This window comes from Chanodichthys erythropterus, chromosome 17 (assembly GCF_024489055.1).
Source record: "Chanodichthys erythropterus isolate Z2021 chromosome 17, ASM2448905v1, whole genome shotgun sequence".
Lineage (NCBI taxonomy): Eukaryota > Metazoa > Chordata > Actinopteri > Cypriniformes > Xenocyprididae > Chanodichthys > Chanodichthys erythropterus.
The window spans coordinates 19,641,723-19,664,499 of NC_090237.1; the positions used below are offsets into that span (position 1 = coordinate 19,641,723).

General features: G+C 36.2%; 1 protein-coding gene across 3 annotated transcripts; it reads left to right on the plus strand.

Annotated features, from left to right (window-relative positions):
- Window positions 1–550: 550 nt before the first annotated feature.
- On the plus strand, window positions 551–22,575 carry tbx4 (T-box transcription factor 4). Of its 3 annotated transcripts, none has more exons than XM_067365306.1 (9): window positions 551–688; window positions 6,807–6,952; window positions 7,162–7,256; window positions 12,025–12,144; window positions 13,543–13,690; window positions 18,140–18,292; window positions 18,372–18,460; window positions 18,541–18,776; window positions 19,471–22,575. In XM_067365306.1, the coding sequence occupies exons 2-9, from the start codon at window positions 6,809–6,811 to the stop codon at window positions 20,106–20,108; spliced, it is 1,623 nt and encodes a 540-aa protein (XP_067221407.1). In that variant the 5' UTR covers window positions 551–688; window positions 6,807–6,808; the 3' UTR covers window positions 20,109–22,575. The 3 variants fall into 3 exon arrangements, with proteins under 3 accessions (XP_067221407.1, XP_067221406.1, XP_067221408.1); XM_067365305.1 differs by lacking the exon at window positions 551–688 and adding an exon at window positions 3,354–3,762; XM_067365307.1 differs by lacking the exons at window positions 551–688; window positions 6,807–6,952; window positions 7,162–7,256 and adding an exon at window positions 9,258–9,650.
- Window positions 22,576–22,777: the final 202 nt, after the last annotated feature.

The following is a 22,777-nucleotide window of genomic DNA, read 5'->3' on the forward strand; positions in this document are numbered from 1 at the left end:
ATAATAATTTAAAGCTAAAATGAATTAGACATAGGCTACAAGATGTTTACTTTTTTTTAACTCTTCATGCTAAATTCGATTTCACGTGTTCAAACATGATTAAACATTAAACATTTTTAAAGCCCAGAGGAACAACGCAAAACATTGTAAAACTTAATTGATAGCCTATATATATTTATAGTTTTCTTTAATAATCAAGGTTTCAACGTGAATTTTGAATGTTCATCACGTTTGTATTATTATTTATTAAATGAAAGGACTGTTTTTGTAGTATTCTGTTTTCCCCCCACTCGAAATAGTGTTGTTAACGGCCAACATTTACCGTGAGGCAGAGTAAACGAGAAACTAAAGGTCTGGCGGAGAGGCATCAACTGTAACGTGTAAGTTTTGAGAGCATCGCTCAGTGTCCATTCGGTAACACCCTGCCCTCAGTACATAAACTAACCCTACTGCTGTTCCTAATTTCAAGACCACGTGACGGTGGGAGTGAGTGAAGTTTAAATTCCCTTTCAGAGAGGCAGCTCAATTCATCCCCTATAAAAAATCATCCCTTTTATAGAGACATCTTATATAGCACGCTAAGGTATAACTTGCCTACTTGAGGATCCCCAAGAAAGCGCCCATCTTGAGCGAGTCTCATCCTGAGGTTCACACACACAGAAAGTGCGTCAAGATCAGTGAGGTGGAGGTAAGACCAATTATTTTCAATCACGTGCGATAACGGTAATACATGGGGGTTTCAGCAAATAATTCCTGCCTAAGATTATTATTCATCACGAGAATATTTCATGCTTCCAGCCTATGTAGGGATGCGAAGGTTTTATTTAGTTGTGAAATAGATGACAAACATTAAGCTATTTATTTTTGCTCTAAGCTATGACAACTTTTCGGTAAGAATAGAGAAAAGTTCTAGAATTAAAAAAAGTTGAAATGTTCAAGAATTAAATTTTACGAGATTTTATATTTTTTATTTTATTTTTTATGAGATTATTTATTGATTTTTTAAAATTATTTTTTATGTGAACAATTATGGACGTTTGATGCCATTTTTAATGTCTCTGTCAAATAAACGTAACGACTTTTCAAAGGTAGGTATAGGTAGCCTATACTCTATTTCATAGGCCTAAATCTATTGACAAAAAAAAAAGGTATTTTTTTTTAATTATTTGAGTCTGAAGCGTCAAATAAAGCAGGTGGGCCTTCACGTGAACATTCTGACATTTCGTAAACGCGAAGTCTTATTAGGCTACATTTGTTGCAGATACATTGCCTACATTAAGAGATGACTAAATGTTTGATCAAAGATTATGTTTACAGCAGTATTTTATGGAAGGAGGATCCTCATTATTTGAAGATAACGAAGAGCCTACAGTGAGATACAAAAAAAACATGGAAATAAATACCAACAATATAATGTAAATAGGCCTAAATTTTAGTCTGTTCTATAATAATTATTATGATTATTGTTAGAGTATATTATAATTTATAGTATGTCTGTCTTGAAGAATTAGCTATTAAAAGCTTTAGAAATTAAACGCTAAAGGCTATTGAACGAACGTAGAACAGAAAACTTTTTATAAGCGTCAGGTTGCAAGATTTATTTAATTAATCAAAAACATATATTTAATCACACACTGTGGCAAACGTTTTAGCTGATATTCAGTATGAGATTGCCTTTTAAAATGAACCAAACACGTTTGTCCAGATCTAGACGATATTAAATAGGCCTGTGTGGTCCGAATCGCTATCACTGTAGCCACTAAGAGGCTAAAACAAACAAACCTAGCCTGTATCATCACACCCATGACTGAGGCCTATCTCCTAAAACAGAAAACCGTCTTTCCTTATTCCTGCGTTTATTCTCATCCGATAACCTGTTTGGAAAATTACACTGGCGAGAATGACAAACGCGTCTGAGGACATATTCTGGCTGTTGCCATTCATTTGGTCATGTCACCAGTAAGATATAAGTCAAGGCTCCCACGGCCCTCGAACTTCTCCAGGTGATTTATTGATCTTTCAGCCTCGTGCTTCGACCCATTTACTCCAAAACCGCAACCATATTTCACTGGAAATGTTTAAACGAAATTCTCAGCAGATTTCAAATTCAAACAGAAGAGCCTATAAGCGGAACAAATATGCGAAAAAAATGGAACAATGTTAAACTGTGCAATTGACAGAAAGCTCATGACAGAGACAAAATTACACTGTTATATAGACGTGGCTAACGTTCAGCCTGTTTGTGCCCCAGCATAAATGGGTGATTCTTTAATTAGAAGCACTTTTGCCTAACTTGAAATCTCGAGTAATGATCTTGTTCTTCAAACAATGTTTCATCTCTGTTAACATCACTGAATAAAGATCTGATGATGAGCTTGATCAGCCTTCAGGTGCATTCTGGTATCAAGTGTGATGCTGTGGATCTTTCAGTATAGTGTAACGCAATGATGTGTCATGATGATGTTTTTTGGAGGAAAAGTCTTGGACTTGCCAATATAACAGTAAAGTAACTATAAAAACATTATTCCTGGTTATTTCTGAAAACATTATTTCTGAATTCATATTCTTAAATAATGACTGGTAAAATAAATTGATAATAACAGAATAAATTTTTATTATATAATTAAACATTAATTATATTTAACCTATATGATCTTCAGCGTTCACATTGCTGTCTGAGATGTTTTACTCTGTAATTCTAATTTCCATTAAAGGCAAATTTCATGGAAATTAGATTTAAAAAAAACTCAATTGTTGTCTAAAACGCTTGGCATAATCGCAATGACAGCAGGACACTGAAAGCAGACCGACATTCATAATTCAATTGATTATATATATATATATATATATATATATATATATATATATATATATATATATATATATATATATATATATATATATATATGAGGAATGTATGAGGAAATAGTACACCAAACGAAAGTTATTTGGGGGAAAGTCGAATTTACATACTTTAAATATTTTTATTATAATGAGTAGGCTATGACTATCCCACACTATAGCCTAGAATAAAATACCGTGCAACATTAAAAACAGACAAACAAACAAAAAACAATACAAAACAAAAACATTTAAAAAACATTTTTAGACAGGACAGAAGACAAGAAACTTAATTTGGAGACAGGAAACTTAATTTGTCCATACAGTGAAAATCACATCATTTCAAACGTTCTTACTGTATAGGCTATTCTTTTTTGTCCTCATACATGTTTAAATATAATTGTGGGGGAGAACGAGGAGACGAGTCTACCAGTCATGTTTTACGATGAGTAGACTTGCTTTCCTCGTGAGAGGACCATTCGTTTTGGAGTCGTGTGAGTGAACCCTGCGCATCGGGTTGTTTGGGGTTTGGTGTTATTGAGAGCAACGTCAGCGATGAGGCGCGGGGGGAAGGAGGGAATGAGTGAAAGAGCCAAGATATTCACCCCAGTGTTTTAACAATTCAAGCTGTCCTGTGGATACTCGGTGTTTCCAAGAAAACATCACGTAGTGACCATTTGCCTCTGAGACGAACACTCACCGGTGTTACCACCAGGCTCGCGGCGATATTTGAACAGAAGCAGACTCTGGGGACGAGACAGCTCTGTCTGCTCATGACCAGATACAGGGGATGCTGAGCAGCTACTAGTGCACTGGACTCAACGCCACAACGGGACGTAACTTCCTGCTGTAATGTCGCAGTGGACAGATTATTGCGGTTTGGAATGATATGGAGGATTTCAGAACATAATATTTTATGAGGTAACATTACATTTGTTGTCAGTAGGTCATTTCACGCTGCTCTGAAATCCTTGTACCGGACTGAACCTTCTCTTATATGTGCATGCAGAGCGGTAATACGATTAGACGCAGTTAATCTATATACTTCTTTATCAAATTAAGTGATCAACGAGAAGGCGTCAGTCCTTCATAAATAAAATCCTGGCTAGGACTTCTCTTTAACAATAACTAAAGATCGTCTTAGCGAGTGATGTAAACAACCATGTTCTTACTGTTCAGTGAACTGTGTAGCCTTTTTATTGTCTTTATTATGACGCTTAAAAGGCCATATATTTGTACTATACTTGATGCTTTTGCAGTATGTAATACTGTAATTTTGTACAACATTTGACGTAGATGCTTTTGCAGTAGGTTATTTAAAAGTGCGTGTAAATGTGATTTATATGAAAAGAAAGCACTGCGGCCTGTATGCGCGTTCTCGCTTAATATTTTAAATGAATTGCCAGGAGCACAGATTTGAATATCTGATAATACAGTTACTTTTGATCTTGTTCTTGTCAATCCCTGATCCATCCTTTTGCCTCGAGGAATGGAGCAAGACCTAAGGCCTAATTCACTCGGATGGCAACAGCATTCTTGGTAAACAACAAGATGACAAGTGCCTTAATATTTTAATGTCTTAATATTCTTATGTACAAAATGAAAATGTAAAAAAATGTCGTAAATAAATAGAAGCGTGACAAAGAACAAGAACAAATATATTCGCATATATACATATACAGCATTTAAGCTTCAAATTTTTTTTAAAACAAATCAAAACAATAATAATTTTTAAATAATATATTTAATTTTAGGCAGGTGAAATTCACTTAAGTTTTTTTTTTTTTTTTTTTAATAAATTAATAAAATAAAGAAAATCATGTAGGCCTATTATTACATAGACTGAATAATTCAATATATAAATAGCTAATAACATCTCTGATAAATAATAAATGTACAATCAGTTGCACTGTTTAATATCACACCAAAAGTGCAAAGCACATCTAAAATAAAATTATTTAATTGACAGATTATACTAAGAATTATACTATTATCTTATACTATAAAGTCGTCTTCCCCCACACTAATTCTTAAACTATTTCCCAAAAACACTGGAAATCCAAATCCTATTGAATTCAAATAGATAAAGAAAAAGGAAAGGGGGCCAGCTCATTTCCAGCATATGTTTTTATGTCAAAATGACATTGACAGCATTCAAGCAGTCATGGAATAACATAGCCTATAAATGTTAAAAATAAATGTTCTAATTAGAATACAACAGGGTCTGATGCCTTTTTAAGTTCCAAAACAATTTGGGCTTTAGAAAACCATCTACAGGTGCTTTAAAGAGCTCAGAAACCAACACACGAATCTTAGGAACATCAAAAACATTTGTAATCTCCAAAGAATCCTATAACTAACTCAAGAACACTACAACCAAAATGGTTCTTGATAAGAAGAGCGTACTTTACTAAACTTAATGTGCTGCAAAATATCATTGAAGAAATATAGTAGAATATCACCATACTCGAGTAAGGAAAACATGGCTGTTTTAGTAGTGAACAGGACTGTTCTCTAACACGCATCGTATCCACTCTGGTACAGAACAAAATGGAAGACCAAAACATATTGGGCCGCTATTATAGCATGCATCAAAACAGTATAACTGTAATAAACCGTAATACCCCCATCAGGCAAGAGATCATTCCAGGTTTCCAAAAGGTATTTCAATGAACTAGGATGAATTCTGACCACAAATGCATGGCCAATATAGTGCAAACAATTGTATTATTATTTATTTTTCAAATTTTGTAAGAAGGAATAAGTTGAAATTTGGTTGGTGTCGAACATTTCGGACAACACACACTGGAAATAGCCAGCCAAGCCCAGTGTGCACAGAGCAGTATCTGCCAGGAATAGTTTAGCGGATTATATGTCTGGGGTGACAGAGATGTAAACAGATCTCTCGCTCACTGGGCTTAGTTAAACAGTGTAAGTGAAAGGCACATTTTGGACTGGAAAAGTCCAGGGTTGACTTGCTGTAGCCTCACGGTGCCTGTCAGACTTTATCTTTATTAGCTTTGGCAAATGCCTGCCCGAGTTTACACGGAATCCCGCTCTTCTCCTTTTATCTGAAGGGCGCACACTCACATTGTTTACATGCGTGAGATTAGGAGCGGGTGGGAGGAGGTGGCTTTCACCATGAGAGCGGTTTGGTGTCCGCCGTGCAGATAGGCAGCATTCTGGAGGCAGTGTGTTATAGTATAGTAATGAGACATACCTTTGGTGTGATGTCTGATCGTGAGCAGAGAAGGGGCGTGAGAGCGGGGCTAAGTTTGTGACCTCTCTTAATGGAATCAGCAGTGTTTAGCACGCTTCCATAAAACCGAGGTGCCCGAATGCTGGAAGTGTAAATATTTAATCTTGCGATACTTCAGAACAAACGGATCTCGACCCTTTTCCTTGAAATGAATAGGCCAGGCCATGTTATGAGGACAGACTTTCCCTCACGAAATGTAAATGTTAATGTACGTCATTTCTCAAATTTTGCAGCCCATGTCTTGTCTGTGTGTGTGTATAATCAATTACAGCAGGCTATGAGAGAACAAAGAGGAACTATGGCATCTGTGGTATTTTCATTATACATATATCATTAGGTCTTTTTTAGCTTGTGTTAAAAACACGCCATAAGTTTAGATTTTTTCGTTGGTTCATATATATATATATATGTGTGTGTGTGTGTGTGTGTGTAAACTGTGTGCTTGTATAAGTTTCTTGTGAACTAATTCTAATTAATTTTAAATAATAATAAATAAAGTTTATTATTGAATTTATTATTTTCTTGGCATCTTAATCACAAAGTATATTTTATTGTGGTGAGAAAATGAATGGGCATACAATTTGTTTGTCAAAAAAGTGGAAAATTCCTGGTTTCTATTTTTTGATATAAACCTGAAATCATTTTTCCTATTCTAAAAGTTAAATTGTGAGGCCATCATTTAACTAATATTTCTGTGATCTTACAGAAATGCTACAGGAGAAGGCCTCAGCTGTGGCTGATGAAGGTATGACCGTGGCCCAGTTGGGTGGGCGTCCTGAGCTTGCCAGTGATTCCTCACATTTAAGCCTGCCTACAACTCCCAGCATTCCCCAGAACAATGAGCCTGACCAGGTAGCCAATCAGTTACATCCTTTTAATGACTCCTGACTTGTACGTCTTCATCTCTGCGAAGAGATGTAATGTAACATAACAGACTTAATGATAAAACACAAAATAAAATGAATTATAGTAATAATATTTTTTTATTATTTTCATTTGAGCAATATTAATAGCCAACAATGACTCATTATCATATATCTTTTTCTTGCCTGTTCTTTCAGAACATTGAAAACATCAAAGTGGTTCTTCACGACAGGGAACTATGGAAGAAGTTCCACGAGGCCGGAACCGAGATGATCATCACCAAAGCAGGCAGGCAAGAAGAGCGTCATTTCCATACTCCTGATTTTAGACTTTAACACAGACATAGAGAAAAGTGGTTTTGCAACCTCGCTTATTGTAAGAAATGCAAATGTGAAACCTTGTACCAAGACGCTCAATTGAATGAAATGCTAAAGTGCTTTTAATGGAGTATTTATAAAATATTATGCGACCAAGGTAAAGGAAGGCTGAATTCCTGTGCCTACAAATATCTAATTGAAAACACAAACGGCTGCCCCGTGTGTTAGATTTAATGTGCCCTGTGGATTAAGAGCAGGACCCTGGATATTAAGCAGAGAATGAGTCAATGCTCTCTGCCAGTCTTAGCCAGCAGTTTCTCAGCACTTCTCTGTGGAAAATGCAAAAGGTCACCACAATTTTTCTTTAATGCTGTAACATTGTGAGGGATGGGCTTCCCCCTGTCCAACTGATAAAGTGCTCCAGGAATCCTTAAACCCTTTGAAGAGCCAAGCACTGTTCAGTCAGACAGCTGTGCATAGAACAGGAGACTGTACTTCCACATAGCTCCAACAACAGATGGGCTCATTTCATTTTACATACTTTAGTGTATAATGGACACCAGGCACTGTTAAAGATGCTCAATATGTCAATCGAGCCATGAAGTAGGAAGAGCTTTTAGCCGTTTCATTTTATTTTGGGGGATATGACTTGTAGGACATTAGACAGCCATTCACCGAACTGTAAATCTTGAGAAAACTCGCCAGGTTTCTTCACGATGGCTCCCATTACACAAAATTGGGGCCAATTTCATGCAATGATTCTCATCGTGGTCTTGTGTTACATAGCAGGCTTGAGCCACGTCTGCACGGTATATGCCGTTTGACAGTATACATTTACGCTGAAGAAGAATACACTCTTATATAAAATTCATTGGGTGTGCTATAGTAAAAAACATTGCATATGACAGTATTTTGCTTCTGTGAATTGCACAAATAAGGCGAAAATCCAATAATAATATAATTTAAAAAGAAATTATGTGATACCTGAAGACTAAAACAGGTTTTGTAATCAAAAAAGCGATTTAGTTTAGCGTAAGCAATGCAAAACAATCCAACAGTCATACGACTTGCACTACTTGCTACGCAGAGAAAGTGGGTCATACATAGTGTTAAAGAAATATTCTGGCTTCAGTACAAGTTAAGCTCAGTCAACAACAGCATTTGTGGCATAATGTTGATTACCATGAAAATTAATTTCCCCCTTAAAAAAAAGACAAAATCTAGGTTACAGTGATGCACTTAGTGTAAAAGTAAATGTGGCCAATTCGTAAACATTAAAATGCTCTCACCGTTTCAAGTTTAGCCACAAGACATAAACACAATGTGCGTGTTAACATAATTTTAGTGTGAAAAATGCTATAATGCTATAAAAGTTATATTCAATTTAAGAACTTAGTTGACATGACAACATAACAGCATAAACCCTAAAATGTCTTTAAAAGTGATTTAACAGTTTCACAGCTAAACCCCCAGAAGAATTATGTGCATCAATAAAATTATAAACTTAATATTTCTGCTTTTAAATCCTTTAAAAAAGTCAAAAAGTTTTAGCAAGTCAAATTTGACATCATTTTGTTTTTGTGGTACAACATTAACATTATGCTACAAATGCTGTCGATTGAGCTTGTACTGAACCCAGAAAAAAAAGTGATGAAGAAAAAGTGATGAAACTGAGCTGAACTCTGCTACACCAACTCATCTTGTTATTGTGCACGTCTGTGGCCCTGTACTAAGCACTAAACATGACTATTGAAAGCAGCCGGCTGGTGTTACTTGTACACAGCCCGTCAGAAAAGGCATCAGCGAGGCTGATGAGTGAAGCGCGGTGCCCTGTTCGATCACATCTCCCAGGCCCTAAGGACCCCTCTTGCTTCATCATCTAGCTTCTTTTGATCCAAGCGCTCTGCCGGCTCCTTTGGATAGCATGAATCACTGAAAGAGCAGGCGTGCAAAAGCACTAAAAGAAACAGCTGCCATAATGCACATGCTGACACCGATATGATACACTTTCATACTTGCTATTTCTCACTGTCGTCCTCAAACACATATACACTGAAGCGCAGGCCCACCCATAAACAGTGCTTTTACTAAGAAGAAAACTAATCATATCACTTGAAGGAAATTTCACTCCCACAGTGTATTTAAAACTTGACATGTACTATTCTTCTTTTTTGCTCCACAGAAGAAAGTCATGTGCAATAACATGAGGGTGAATAAATAATGATAGAAATCATTTTTTTGATCTATCCCTTTAAGCAACAAGACGACGACTATACAGTAAAGTAAATGGTGCACACAGCTGTTCCCATGCCAAGAACAGCGCTCCAACATGACTCGCTACAGCAACAGAATACTGTCACAGAGCCACTGTAAGGCCCCTTTAGACATGTACCATGTGATCTACTGTGCATGGCAGCCATTATGTCAAAGTGTTGCATAAATGGAAAGAGCATTACACATCCCTCAGGTGTTTACATGTGAGTCTTGAGTAAATGTGTTTAACTCAAGATTTATTACATCCTCACTGTTAGTACTGTAAATACTGGTTAAAATTCTCTGTATTTTCTTAACATGAATAATTTATTTTAGATATATTTACATATTTTGAAAATGTCTAAATGTTCAGTAGGCATACATAAAAGTACACACAAGAACTCTTGTAATGTTTAATGTAATACTAAGGTAACATTTTACAGTAATTTTATTTAGTTAATGCATTAAGTATTATAAAAGTAATCACAAAGGTAATTTTTCATTTTTAGTTACCTGTGATGTATGATGTATGATTTACAGCATTCAGGTTAATGTTAATTCTTTTAATTGTATAAATGTATTTATTATGAAAGAACAAAATAATCAATTAACTATATTTATAATTAACCTAGATTTTAAAAAAATACAAATACAAATCAAAACACAATTACAATTACAAGTGCATTATTAGTTCATGATACCAAAGGTATTGACAAATGTTACCTAATTGAAACTCCTTGTAAAATATTTACAATGTCGGATCCAACAACAAAATAAGATTTTGCCAATTTTTATAATTAAGTATAGGGAAAGACATCATCTGTAGCCTGGTGGACAGGTTTGTTTAAGATCTTCCTGATGGCTTAAAGCACCTCTTTACCAGGTTCGTGCCCAGAGTGATTTACATTGATTGGATTGCAGACCTGGGCCAGACATAGAGCTTTACCTCTCCCTGAGCTCTTCCTCTGGGTATTAGAGGTATAGTGCTTTCAGGGACACTTTTTTACACAGTGCAGGCCTGAGCAGTTCTGCATTTGCAAATGCAATGAAATGATTCAGCTCAGTGCACATTTATTTGCCGTAATAAATGTATGACTGCTGGTGGAACCCCAAAAAAGTAATGCACTGCAGTGGAACTTTTCTGGAGGAGTGGGGTGGTGCAATGGGGCTGTTTAGCTGCCCGCTGTTTAAAAGACCTGCCATTAAAAAAGCACTCAGAGTTTATAAGGGGAATCAATCTTTTTGCAACTTTGCAGATGAGATCAAAAAAAGAGAGCCTTTTGGATTTTTCATGTGAAGAGGTTACTGAAGGTAGCTCCATTGATTTGTTTTATGACTGCGTCTGCTATATTAGCATATCCTGTCTGTCATCTCGGATTCTCCTGTATCTGAACAAAATGGAGATCCCACATGTTATAGAGCGACTCTTTCAAAACAGAGTCAATCCCTAGAAATATATATCTGCCCAAAAGCAAATCAGTACCAGGTACAGATCATGACTCCTTATATGGGCTTGTCGAGGATAACAGTTACATTTTATGCTTTAGGTTTTATGAATTTTTTGAAGTGTAGCCTTTTATAGTAGAGCCGTTTGTGTGAGATGCTTTGCAGAGGATTGTCTGGGGATGCTTGACCACGCAGCATTCCCCGAGATTTAAGTGACCTTTTGTGCTTCTTAAACAACTAATCTGTCCTAAAAACAGGTTAAGCTGTTATCTGATCACTAATCGTGTATTCATCCACCCAAAACAAACACTTCCCGTGATTCTCTTGCACTTAAGGCCTGTTAAAACCCTCGAAAGAGCCGATAAGACAGTCTCATCCATGCTTACTGTCAGTGCTCAGCTGTTGCACACGCACCCCAGCCCTAAGTCGTTTGAAGGAAAATGCTGTTATGTAGTGAGCAATAAAGATGACATTGAGATACCTGAATGACACAAATGGGATAAGCCTGTGTAGATGCGATTGAAAGAGAATGACCTCACTGAGCACAAAAGCGCATTAACACCAATTTTTCAAGTTAGATCTAAATGGCATTTAAGGACAAAAGTACAGTAGTAAGTGAATAAAAACAACTTGGTTACTATTATAAAAATATAAAAGTCTTTACAAATAAATTAATTAATACATTTATTTCCAGACCGATCTCACAGCAATTTGTACGTATTTTCACGAGGTGGCTAATTCGTAAGAATTCGTACAACCTCACTCGTACGTGTTTTGCTAAATCGTACGTATTTAACGAGTTTCCAAATTCGCCCCGTCACTGGGGTTTAGACAAATCGTATGAATTGGTACGAGTGAGGTCGTACGAATTAGCCACCTCGTAAAATACGTATGAGTTGGTTGTGAGATAGCGTTGTTTATTTCTCATCATGTACAACACCCGAAGAGATGGAGCTCTATGAAGCTCTATTTTCTATGTTTCATCATCTTTCAATGGTAAGGCACTATTTTAAACCCTGATAACATAATTTGCACTCTCTTTAGGCGGATGTTCCCCAGCTACAAAGTTAAAGTCACAGGAATGAACCCAAAGACCAAATACATCCTATTAACTGACATCATTCCAGCTGATGACCATCGGTACAAGTTCTGTGACAACAAGTGGTGAGTTTATCATCCCTCTATCCATCTTTCATGTTTCTGCAGAGGAAGACATTCATTCTGACTCACAACAGCATCATTTGAATGTCCACATTCTGGAAAGTTGTTTAAGGATAATCTAAGCCTTTGGAAATTCTGCTGTAACATGCAGTAGCAAATGTGACTGGATCAGAACAGTGACCGTTCGCTTGAAGCATCTGGACAAACACTTATCCAGATTACATTGCGAAAAAACAAGAATGAGCTTGTTTTATATTCTGCCGTCTCCTCCAGTCTATGTTAAGCTAAGGTTGTTGATGTGAGAGGGCAAATGCCACAATTCGTTTTATCTGCATAGTACAGATATACACTTTTTTAACACACTAAAAGTGAATTGCTGATTATAGTTATTAGTATAATATATATATTTTTGTTATAGAAGTAATGATTATTGTCAAAAGCGTACTAATACTTAGAAATACTGAATATAATGTTGGTAAATATTTAAATCCCATCACAAAAAGAATGCATTGGCCTAATTTCCAACAGTCTTTTCATAAAATGGTAATTCATCCAATAAAACACTTTTGCAAAGGCCAACACTGAAGGAAACTCAAATTACAGCCATATTTATTAGCAAACAATATGCAGTCTACATCAGTTTACCCGTGCAATGCTAGTTCTGGCTGTGGATTGTCATTAGCACACAGTTAATTACTGTAAGCCACAGCAGGCAGTCTGTCAAAACCAATGGGCTTAAAACAGCTGGGTTATGCATGCTGTCCTCTTTTTGACCCTCTACCTCTGGCAATGACACTAGATATGGGCATTATTCACCCATGCAACTATCGGCACCACAAATAATCAAATAAAATAATGTATCCAGCATGGAAAAAAATACCCCAACACAACGATGGCACGCAAATCTAAATGAATAGCATGTTTTGTCACAAGAACGAGTATTTTATGAGCATTTTTCAAAATCTGTGGGATAGACTGGAATTCCACCATTTGCCAGCATTGGTTCTGGAGATCTTCAGCGACACCTTCGAGGCACACAATTAGCAGTGATGTTATGGTCAAAGCAGCCACCAGTCTTTGGGAAGTAATCCCGAAATGTCATGGACATAACCACTCATGCTCTGATCATTAATGTGCAGATGTTCTGCATAAAGCCTTTCTGTAGTCTGGTGCTATATGCTATAGAATTTGCGCAACACCGAAAAACTGTTTTTCTTTTAAAAGCGCTATGGCATGATGTCAGAGGTGCTGGAAAGCTATGTAGTACTAAAAGAAACTCTGGGGGACTGAGCCTAATTCACCACACCAAACCAACAACTGTAAGCTACAGGTCTTTTGCAAATGTTGCTAGTGCTGTTTCATGTCAAAAAAAAAAAAAAATGCTCTTGTTCTTCTCCATAGGATGGTGGCAGGAAAAGCAGAGCCAGCCATGCCTGGAAGACTCTACGTCCACCCAGACTCTCCTGCAACAGGGGCCCACTGGATGAGACAACTGGTCTCCTTTCAAAAGCTGAAGCTCACAAACAACCACCTTGATCCTTTTGGGCATGTGAGTGTCCAAAATCTGAGATGTGATATTAAAGTTTGTGATTTGCAGGGTGCAAAGAAGAGAGACTTACAAGGTAGACTAGGTGGTACACAATTTTTGCTTAAAATCGTGATGTAGCGAAAGTCTTTTTTTGTATTTTTCATCCAAAGTTATGGAAAAGGACAAAATATAGGGAAGGGGCTTAGTTCAATCCATCAGTGTTTGATTGGATAGAGGAAGAACTGAATTCAAAAGAAAATATACACTACAGTTTAAGAGGGCGGAATGATTGGAGAAGTATGTCGTTTCACGAGAAGATTTCGCAATGACATTTAATTAAAAATTACGTGCTCCAATTTTTTTTTAATGAATAGATACATCAGTCACAAAAAGATCAATAAGATTCATATAGAAAATAGATCGGATGGTTTTCTATATCATGTCGCCTTAAATGTAGACAACTGTGACTGATTCTCACTGGAAATAAATACTGTGCTATTGCTTAAAGGATTAGTTCACTTTCAAATAAAAATTTCCTGATAATTTACTCACCCCCATGTCATCCAAGATGTTCATGTCTTTCTTTCTTCAGTCAAAAAGAAATTAAGGTTTTTAATAAAAACATTCCAGGGTTATTCTCCTTATAGTGGACTTCAGTGGCCTCCAAATGGTTGAAGGTCAAAATCACAGTTTCAGTGCAGCTTCAAAGGGCTTTAAATGATACCAGACGAGGAATAAGCATCTTATCTAGCGAAACGATTGGTCATTTTCTAAAAAAATGTAAAGGTATATACTTTATATAAACAAATGATCGCCATCCAAGTGCTTCCGCCAAAGCCACATTTTCGTATTCTTCAAAAAGCGCCAGTTCCATTTTTTTTCCGTAAGTTGAATAGGGAAGGCGTAGGACATACAGCATAAGCTTTTTGAAGAATACAAAAGTGTGGTTTTGGCGGAAGCACTTGAAAGGCGATCATTTGTTTATATAAAGCATATACATGAAAATGACAGATCGTTTCGCTAGATAAGACCTTTATTCCTCATCTGGTAATTTCTTTTCGACTGAAGAAAGAAAGACATGAACATCTTGGATGACATGGGGGTGAGTAAATTATCAGGAAATTTTATTTGAAAGTGGACTAATTTTTAAGAACATAAAAAGCCTTTCTGTTATTAATAAGCAGGGTTGGGCAAAAATCTAAATTTAATAACTAACTGCCTTTGGAATGAGTTGAAATTTCAACTGAATTAGCCACAGCCCACAGGAAGTGGGATTAACTGAACTGCAATTCAAAGAAGTTCAACAGGTAATACAATTCTTGGAAATTAAGTGCTTTTCTGTAACATATTTCCATAAATCTGTCTGTCTGTAAGACTTTTTTTTAAACCTCCAAGCAAGGATTTCAAGCCAAAAAGTTAAATGTAATCTTGACAAACAAGTATTTTTTTTTTTTTTTTTTTTTTTTTTTTTGTGAAAAAAATACATGTAAACGATTTCAGTTAATTTTAATTCAACTTCCTTAAAATTAAAATGGAAATGCAAAGTCTGGTTTGGTTCAGAATGAATACACCATTATGGTAAGGGCAAACTTGAGAAAGTAGGAGGAAAGATAAGAGAAAGAGTGGAGCAGAGGTGAGTCTGATCATGGCAGTGCTACCCAAAGGAGCCTGTGGACCAAGCTTGTCTGATCTAATAAAATCAGAAGCAAGCTCATTAGGTTCATAACCTGTCAGAACGACACAAAGTTGGCCTGTCAGGATTAGTTGAATGCCTAGGAAATGATAAGGACGAGTAATGAGCAGGGAAAGAGGTTGCTAAGCTCTACTGACGCCCACAACAGCAGGGAAACCACGGTTGGCTGAGAGCCCCATTACAGGCCGCCACTGTAGCCACGCTAGTGCACACCACAAAAGTCACAGTCAAAACATACACTAACACTAGGAAAAAATAAAAAACTAAATAATATATTATATATATATATATATATATTTATTATTATTATTATTTATATTTATATATATATATATTTATATATATATATATATATATATATATATTATATTTATTTATTTTTTTTTTTTTTTTGAAAAGTAGAATCCATAAAAAAAAAATATATATATATATATAAAATATAAAAAATATATAAAATATATATATATATATATATATATATATATATATATATATATATATATATATATATATATATATATATATTTTTTTTTTTTTTTTTAATGGATTCTACTTTTCAAAATATTGAAACAGAAAACAAAAGCTTACCAAAGATGATACATCACATGAAATAGTGCATCAAATAACAAAAAGCATCACATGACCAAATTCAAATACTTCTGTTTTAGTGAACAAATTTTATATAGATACTTTTAAATTGTGATTAACCACGCTTTGATTTCTTCTGCTAGGCCACTGACCACACAGACACCCAACACCCAAAGATATTTATAAGCTCTCTGTGGATTGAATGCGCATGTTTTTTTTTTTTTTTTTTTTTTTTTTTTTTTCTCAATGCAGGGCCATCTAGCTTTAAGGTCACATGACACAATCCTCAAAAATAGATCTTACATTAAAAGAAAACAGGGAGATGAAAGGCAGCCTCGGAGTCTGCATTGATCTGACAAAGATGCTTGATTAATATACTTGGACAGCACACATCCCTGTATCTGAATCATCAATGCAGCTCATATCACATGGTATTACCTCAAGACGCCAGCCAGCCAACCAGGCAAAGGTCACATGTGTCTGCACTCACCAAACGAAGCGCTCAAACCATTCATTTGGCTGAGGCTACCGTCTGTGTCTGTGATGGGGGGGGGGATTGACCTGGCATTGCCCTCTGTGCACTAGTGCTCCTAACTCCTCTTAAAAAAGTGCAGCAACGAGGAGAGCTGCCTCACTCTCAGTCTGGGAGTCGACATAACAAAGGGAAAGGCCCTGATGCTCATTGGCCCTGACAGATCTGTGTTGGGGATGTCCCTAACTAAACGCTTCACTGAACACCAAGCACATGGACACACTGAGCAGACTGGTGCTAGAACACTATGATCAAACACACATACACAAAGGATCCAATTGGATTACTTGCATACAACACAGAACAGAACCTCTTGACATATGTATTGATGCTGTCACATTAATATATACTGTACATCAACATCTTCAGTAGTGTTCAACGTACAGTTTTGTACATTCGGATATTTTCTGTAAATATTGAAAGGATCATACATACAGGTATTTATGTATGCACAGCATTAGAAATTTAGGTTACACTTTACACTAAGGTTCATTAGATAACATTAGTTAATGTATTAACTAACATGAACTAACCATGAGCAATACATTTGTTACTGTATTTACTAATCTTTGTTAACGTTAGTTAATGAAAATACAGTTATTCATTGTTTGTTCAACAACATAAATACAGTATATTTTAAATATTTGATCTAACAGGTAGGAAATATCTAGAATCAAAGCAGTTATCTAACACTTTAGTCTCTGCTGCATAATTTAGATTAAAATATAGATTAATTTTTATTAGCTACAAAAGTTATTCAGTTAAGAGCAGTGAGTGTCCCCCCCTCCCCCTTTGATTGTTTGATTAACATTAATGGCAGACTGTAGCAGGTTTATTAGGCTGCTGTCACTTTAAGATCTGACGCACATGATACGGAAACTCTTTGTGTTACTTTATTTAACTCATTTAAGACTGCTTACAAGGATACTTGACAAAATGGGCATTTTGGCATTATTTTGAAAGAATTGTTACTTAAATGTTACACCAAATCAGCATATTAGAATGATTTCTGAAGGATCATGTGACGCTGAAGACTGGAGTAATGATGCTGAAAATTCAGTTTTGCCATTAATTGCCAGAAATAAATAACATTTTAAAATATTTTATTAAATAAAATTTCATTTCATTTATATATATATATATAATACACACACACACACACACACACACACACACACACACACACACACACACACACACACACACACACACACACACACACACACACACACACACACACACACACACACACACACACACACACACACACACACACACACACACACACACACACACACTATATTACTGTTTTATTGTATTTTATTGCATTTTTAATCAAATAATGAAGCAATTACAATGAATATATTTTAAAATATATATTTATATCACATATATTTGTATAGCTATTTTAATATTTTATAGAAGCAAATAAATCAAATTCAAACCATAAATTCAATATTCTATGAATGTAAAAGAATTCCTTAACATTTGCATGTCTCATAAAGTTGTTGTGCTAGAACCACACTTTACATGCAAATACAAATGATCACTAATGAGAAGTTGAAAGTAATAACTATGCATCTGTATACACAAAATAATGGAAAATTTCTTTTTTTTCTCAATCTATCCTAATGCAGGCTTGCATTTCTGTTCACAGATCATCTTGAACTCAATGCACAAATACCAGCCCAGGTTACACATTGTGAAAGCTGATGAGAACAATGCCTTTGGCTCTAAGAACACAGCCTACTGTACTCATGTCTTCCATGAGACAGCTTTCATCTCTGTTACATCCTATCAGAACCATAAGGTACCAGCAGAACCTGCCCAGTCTCACAAACACCTGCAGTTATTTTAAAAACATTGCTAACTTGTTTGCTTCTTCATAGATCACCCAGTTAAAAATTGAGAACAATCCTTTTGCCAAAGGATTCCGTGGCAGTGACGAGGGCGATTTGCGTGTGTCCAGACTTCAAGGGTAAGATTATCATTAAAAATATGCTGCATAATGTACCAAAGATTGTAGATATCTTACAGATCTAGTACCCATTTTCCTAGGAAAGATTACCCTGTGATTTCTAAGAACATGGTCCGGCAGCGGCTTATCTCATCACATGGCCATCTGTCAGGAAAACTGGGTACAGGTGTGCTGAGTAGCCACCCACAGGTGGTTTCTCACTATCAGTATGACAGTGGCGTCGCCCTGCCGAATTCTGATACCCAAGAAGCTCTCTCCCACTCCTTCCCATCTAGCAGGGAATCAAGCCTTCTTTACCACTGCTTCAAGCACAGAGGTACAAGGCTTTTTTTTGTACAAAAGACTTGTTAATTCTGACTAAGGACACACAATATTGATAGCATATCGGTTATTGGTCTATAGGTATGGGTCTTTTTTTTATATAATCAATATCAGCTATGCTCATTTACTACATATATATATATATATATTATATATAATATATAATATATATATATATATATATATATATATATATATATATATATATATATATATTATATATTTTACATTAAGATTACCTGTGCAGTCATCTAACCTTCACTAAAAGTTTACATTTAAAAGCACTAATAATTTAAAAACATTTAAATGTAATCTTTAGTCAATAGATATATATACTGTATGTGTATATATTTGTATTTTGATGAATAATATAATCATCAAAATACGCACACACACGCACACAAAAAAAACTTATGATGCCTAAATTTACTTGGAGCATTTAAAATGATTATAATCAGTACTTTTAAATGCTTCAAGAGACTTTAGGCATCATAAATTAAATTTCTATATTTTTTATTTTAATGATTAACGTAACGTAACGTAACGTAACATAACACCGATAAGATTATCAGCATAGGTGCATTGCTAATCCTGACAAATTATTATGCATGTATTTAAAGTGTGGTTTTCAAAATCTCTTGCATTTACAAAAGTTGTGGATTCAAATATTATATAATATTTCCTTTTAGATAACACAAGGCATTTGGACCTGGGATGCAAACGACCCTATATTGACACAACAGCCTCTGCGGTTTCTGAGGAGCACTACTTCCGCTCCCCTCCTTCCTACGATCCACCTCTGCTGTCCCATCCATACTGCAGTGAGGCTTTAGGTTCTAGAGAGGCATGCATGTATGGAGGAATGGAGGGAGAGGCAGGGGGCGCAGTGGGTACAGATGACCTCCCGGCCCCGTCACTGAACTGCAATATGTGGGCGTCAGTGCAGCCGTATCCTCGCTACGGCATGCAAACTGTGGAGTCTATGCAATACCAGCCCTTCACTGCCCACTTCAACAGCACAGCCTCCGCGGTTCCCCACCACTCATCGTCCATGCAGCGTCCACATCCAGCACCTCCCGAACTAGTCACGTTTACCACACAGCGGGTGTTGCCACCGACGGCATCTTCAGCATCCTCCTCCCCCTCCGGCCCTGTCCCCCGCGACAGAGCACATTCCTCGCTGTTTCATAGGAGGCCTGGATCGCCATTACGTTCACAACGGGATTTCACAGGCTATCCGAACCATAGCCCTACTTCGACACGAGAACCAGCCTATCAGTACCAAACAGGGCTGAGCAGTGTTGGGCCTCACTGGACTGACAGTTAAAGAGCCACCATCTACAACTATATTCCTCTTCAGTTTAGAGAAACAAACTCTCTCTGAACAACAACTGCAATGAGATTATTTTTACAGCCGTGATGCTAAATTGTAAAGCAAAGCCATAAATCTATTTAGCCTCATAGTATAGAAAGCCCACAATTTGTGGCACTGTATATTTATTTGAATTTGAGAGAACTGCAGTTCATGCGCAGGTGGTGAAGCCAAGCACAAACAACCTACTTAATGCACTGTTGTTGGCATTAAAGAGATTCATCCAAAAATGAAAATTCTCACTCTCATGTCGTTCCAAAGTTGTTCTTCCGTGGAACCCGAAGGAAGATATATATTTTTTTTTAAATGGGTCAGCTGTTTTTGTCCATATACTGTAGCGAAAGTCAATGGGTGTCCAAAGAACACAATTGACTTGCACAGAACATTATATTATTTTCCAAAATATCTTTTTTTGGGAAGAAAGAATCATACAAGTTTGGAATGACTTGAGGGAGAGTAAATAATAAGGCTTCCGCACCAGAGGAACCTTTTCATAGTTCCTAGAACTATTGTTGAAAGTACCCGGATTTTGCTGTGTTCGCACAGCAGGAACTAGCAACGATTTTAGTTCTAGGAACTCCTTTTAGGGGGAACTAAATGAGCTCCTATTTAAGAGTAGGGTCTAACCAGCACTATAGGAACTACCAGTGATGAAAGTGTATGTTGATTGGCCAGACGTATGCGAAACACCGCCATTTTTAAAAAAGCAGTGTACACACAGTTTATAGCCTATATATTTACTCCACAAACTAACTCTACGAACATGGAAAACAATGATAGATGGACCTCTCAAGTTAAGGAGAAAATCCAACGCAACTTTGAGGGGACCAAGTGAAACATGATTGTATTTCTGCTAGGCTAGTGACACTGAAAAAACAGTAGCGTTTGCCATGTGATTGATGTCCATATACCGCCTTCTTTCTTTGTAAAATATTTCTTTCTAATAACATAGATATTAGACAGGCTGTTAAAGAAATCGTAAACTAATGAAGACGGAGAATGTGAGCACTGAGTGCTCAGGCTCTGGCATTCTCAGCGCTGTCAAAATAAAGGTCCGCCACACCATCAAAACAAAAGTCACAACGACAAGTGCAGCTTACGTCACTTCATAGTTCCTACTGGCAGTGCGAATGCAACCAGGAAAACAGCCCTAGGGGAACTATTAGTTCTCGGAGAACCACCCTGGTGGCTAGTTCCTAGAATTAAGTTCCTAGAACTACCCGGTGCAAAAGCCCCTAATGACAGAAGTTTCATTTTTGGGTGAATTTCCCTTTAAGAAGAACCTTTTCAGTGCTGAATTTTTGTATAAAGCACAAAATGTGCCATCTGAATTTTGCTACACTTGGGAGATTATTATTTTTTTTTGTATTGGGTGCAAAAAGTAAGTGGATTATATTGAGAAGTTAAGTTGTTAGTTAACCTAAATAGACTTGGTTATTGTTGCTGCCTTTTTCCTCTTGAAATGTTAGAGTGTGCAAAACCTATGCCAAGTCCAAAGACTGACTGGAGTTATTAAGAGATCCTTATTATTTCCCAATAATGCAATAAAGTTTTAAATAAAACAAACAAACAAAACAAACAAACAAAAAACTGTATTCCCCCCCCCCCCCCACCCCCCATTTTATATATTTTGAATTTATCTGGAATTGCTAATGTACTGATGCTATGCAATTGCTACTATCTTTGTAATAAAATCACAACAATGAAGCTATTAAATACACACGTCTTCCATAATCAAGTGATAAAAATTATATTTGTGGTAAAAAAACAAAAACAAAATATAGACAAATCTTCATCTTATTGGTCTTGGATTGGGTCTTATACTTTTCAACCATCTTTGTTGGACTGTGTCTGCAAATGGATTGTAGAGCTGGTTGAACAATATGGGCAAGAACCAAAGTGTCTGAGTTGTGAGTTTGGCACAAAATCATTGTCTAAATTTGTTCAATTAGTGCGATGCAACATCAGAGAAGTTCCTTGCAACCAGATGGAAGCTTAAAGAATGATCATTAAGAGAAGAACAGAAAAAATCCTTAAGAGATCGACAATGTAAAACAGCCTTCGTGGGCAGGCAGCCACAAGTCAAATTCAAAAAGGATGGGGTATTACTGGTAAGCACTGCAGTTCTAATGAAGGAAAACAGGATGTGTTAAGTGTTAAGAACTTATAATGGTGAAATTACACTCACTGTCATTTAAATTGACAAATCTGACAAAAAAAGACAATTCACCATGTAACTAATTTTCTCCATAGGTATTTCAGTTGTTTGCACACGTTGAATAAGCTGTACCTTTTTTATTCTCGAATGATGAGATTATGTAGCATTGTTTTCAAGACCTCCTGTTTGAACAGACCATAGAAACCAAATAGGGCTATATGATGGTTAATTTAACATAACTAACAACATTTAAATAATGATGTACAGACAACACTCAAATTTCAACTCAACTTTATGTTAGATGATAAAATTCCAGTTGTGGTATTTGTGATATTTGTGTTATTACTTTGTGTTATTGAGGTGTGTTTGCCTTGTTGTCAAGCTGTTACTCAACTAGACTGAAAATGTCTAATTATCTGCATTATCTAACAGATTAATTACAAAATAAATGTTAATTTTAATATAT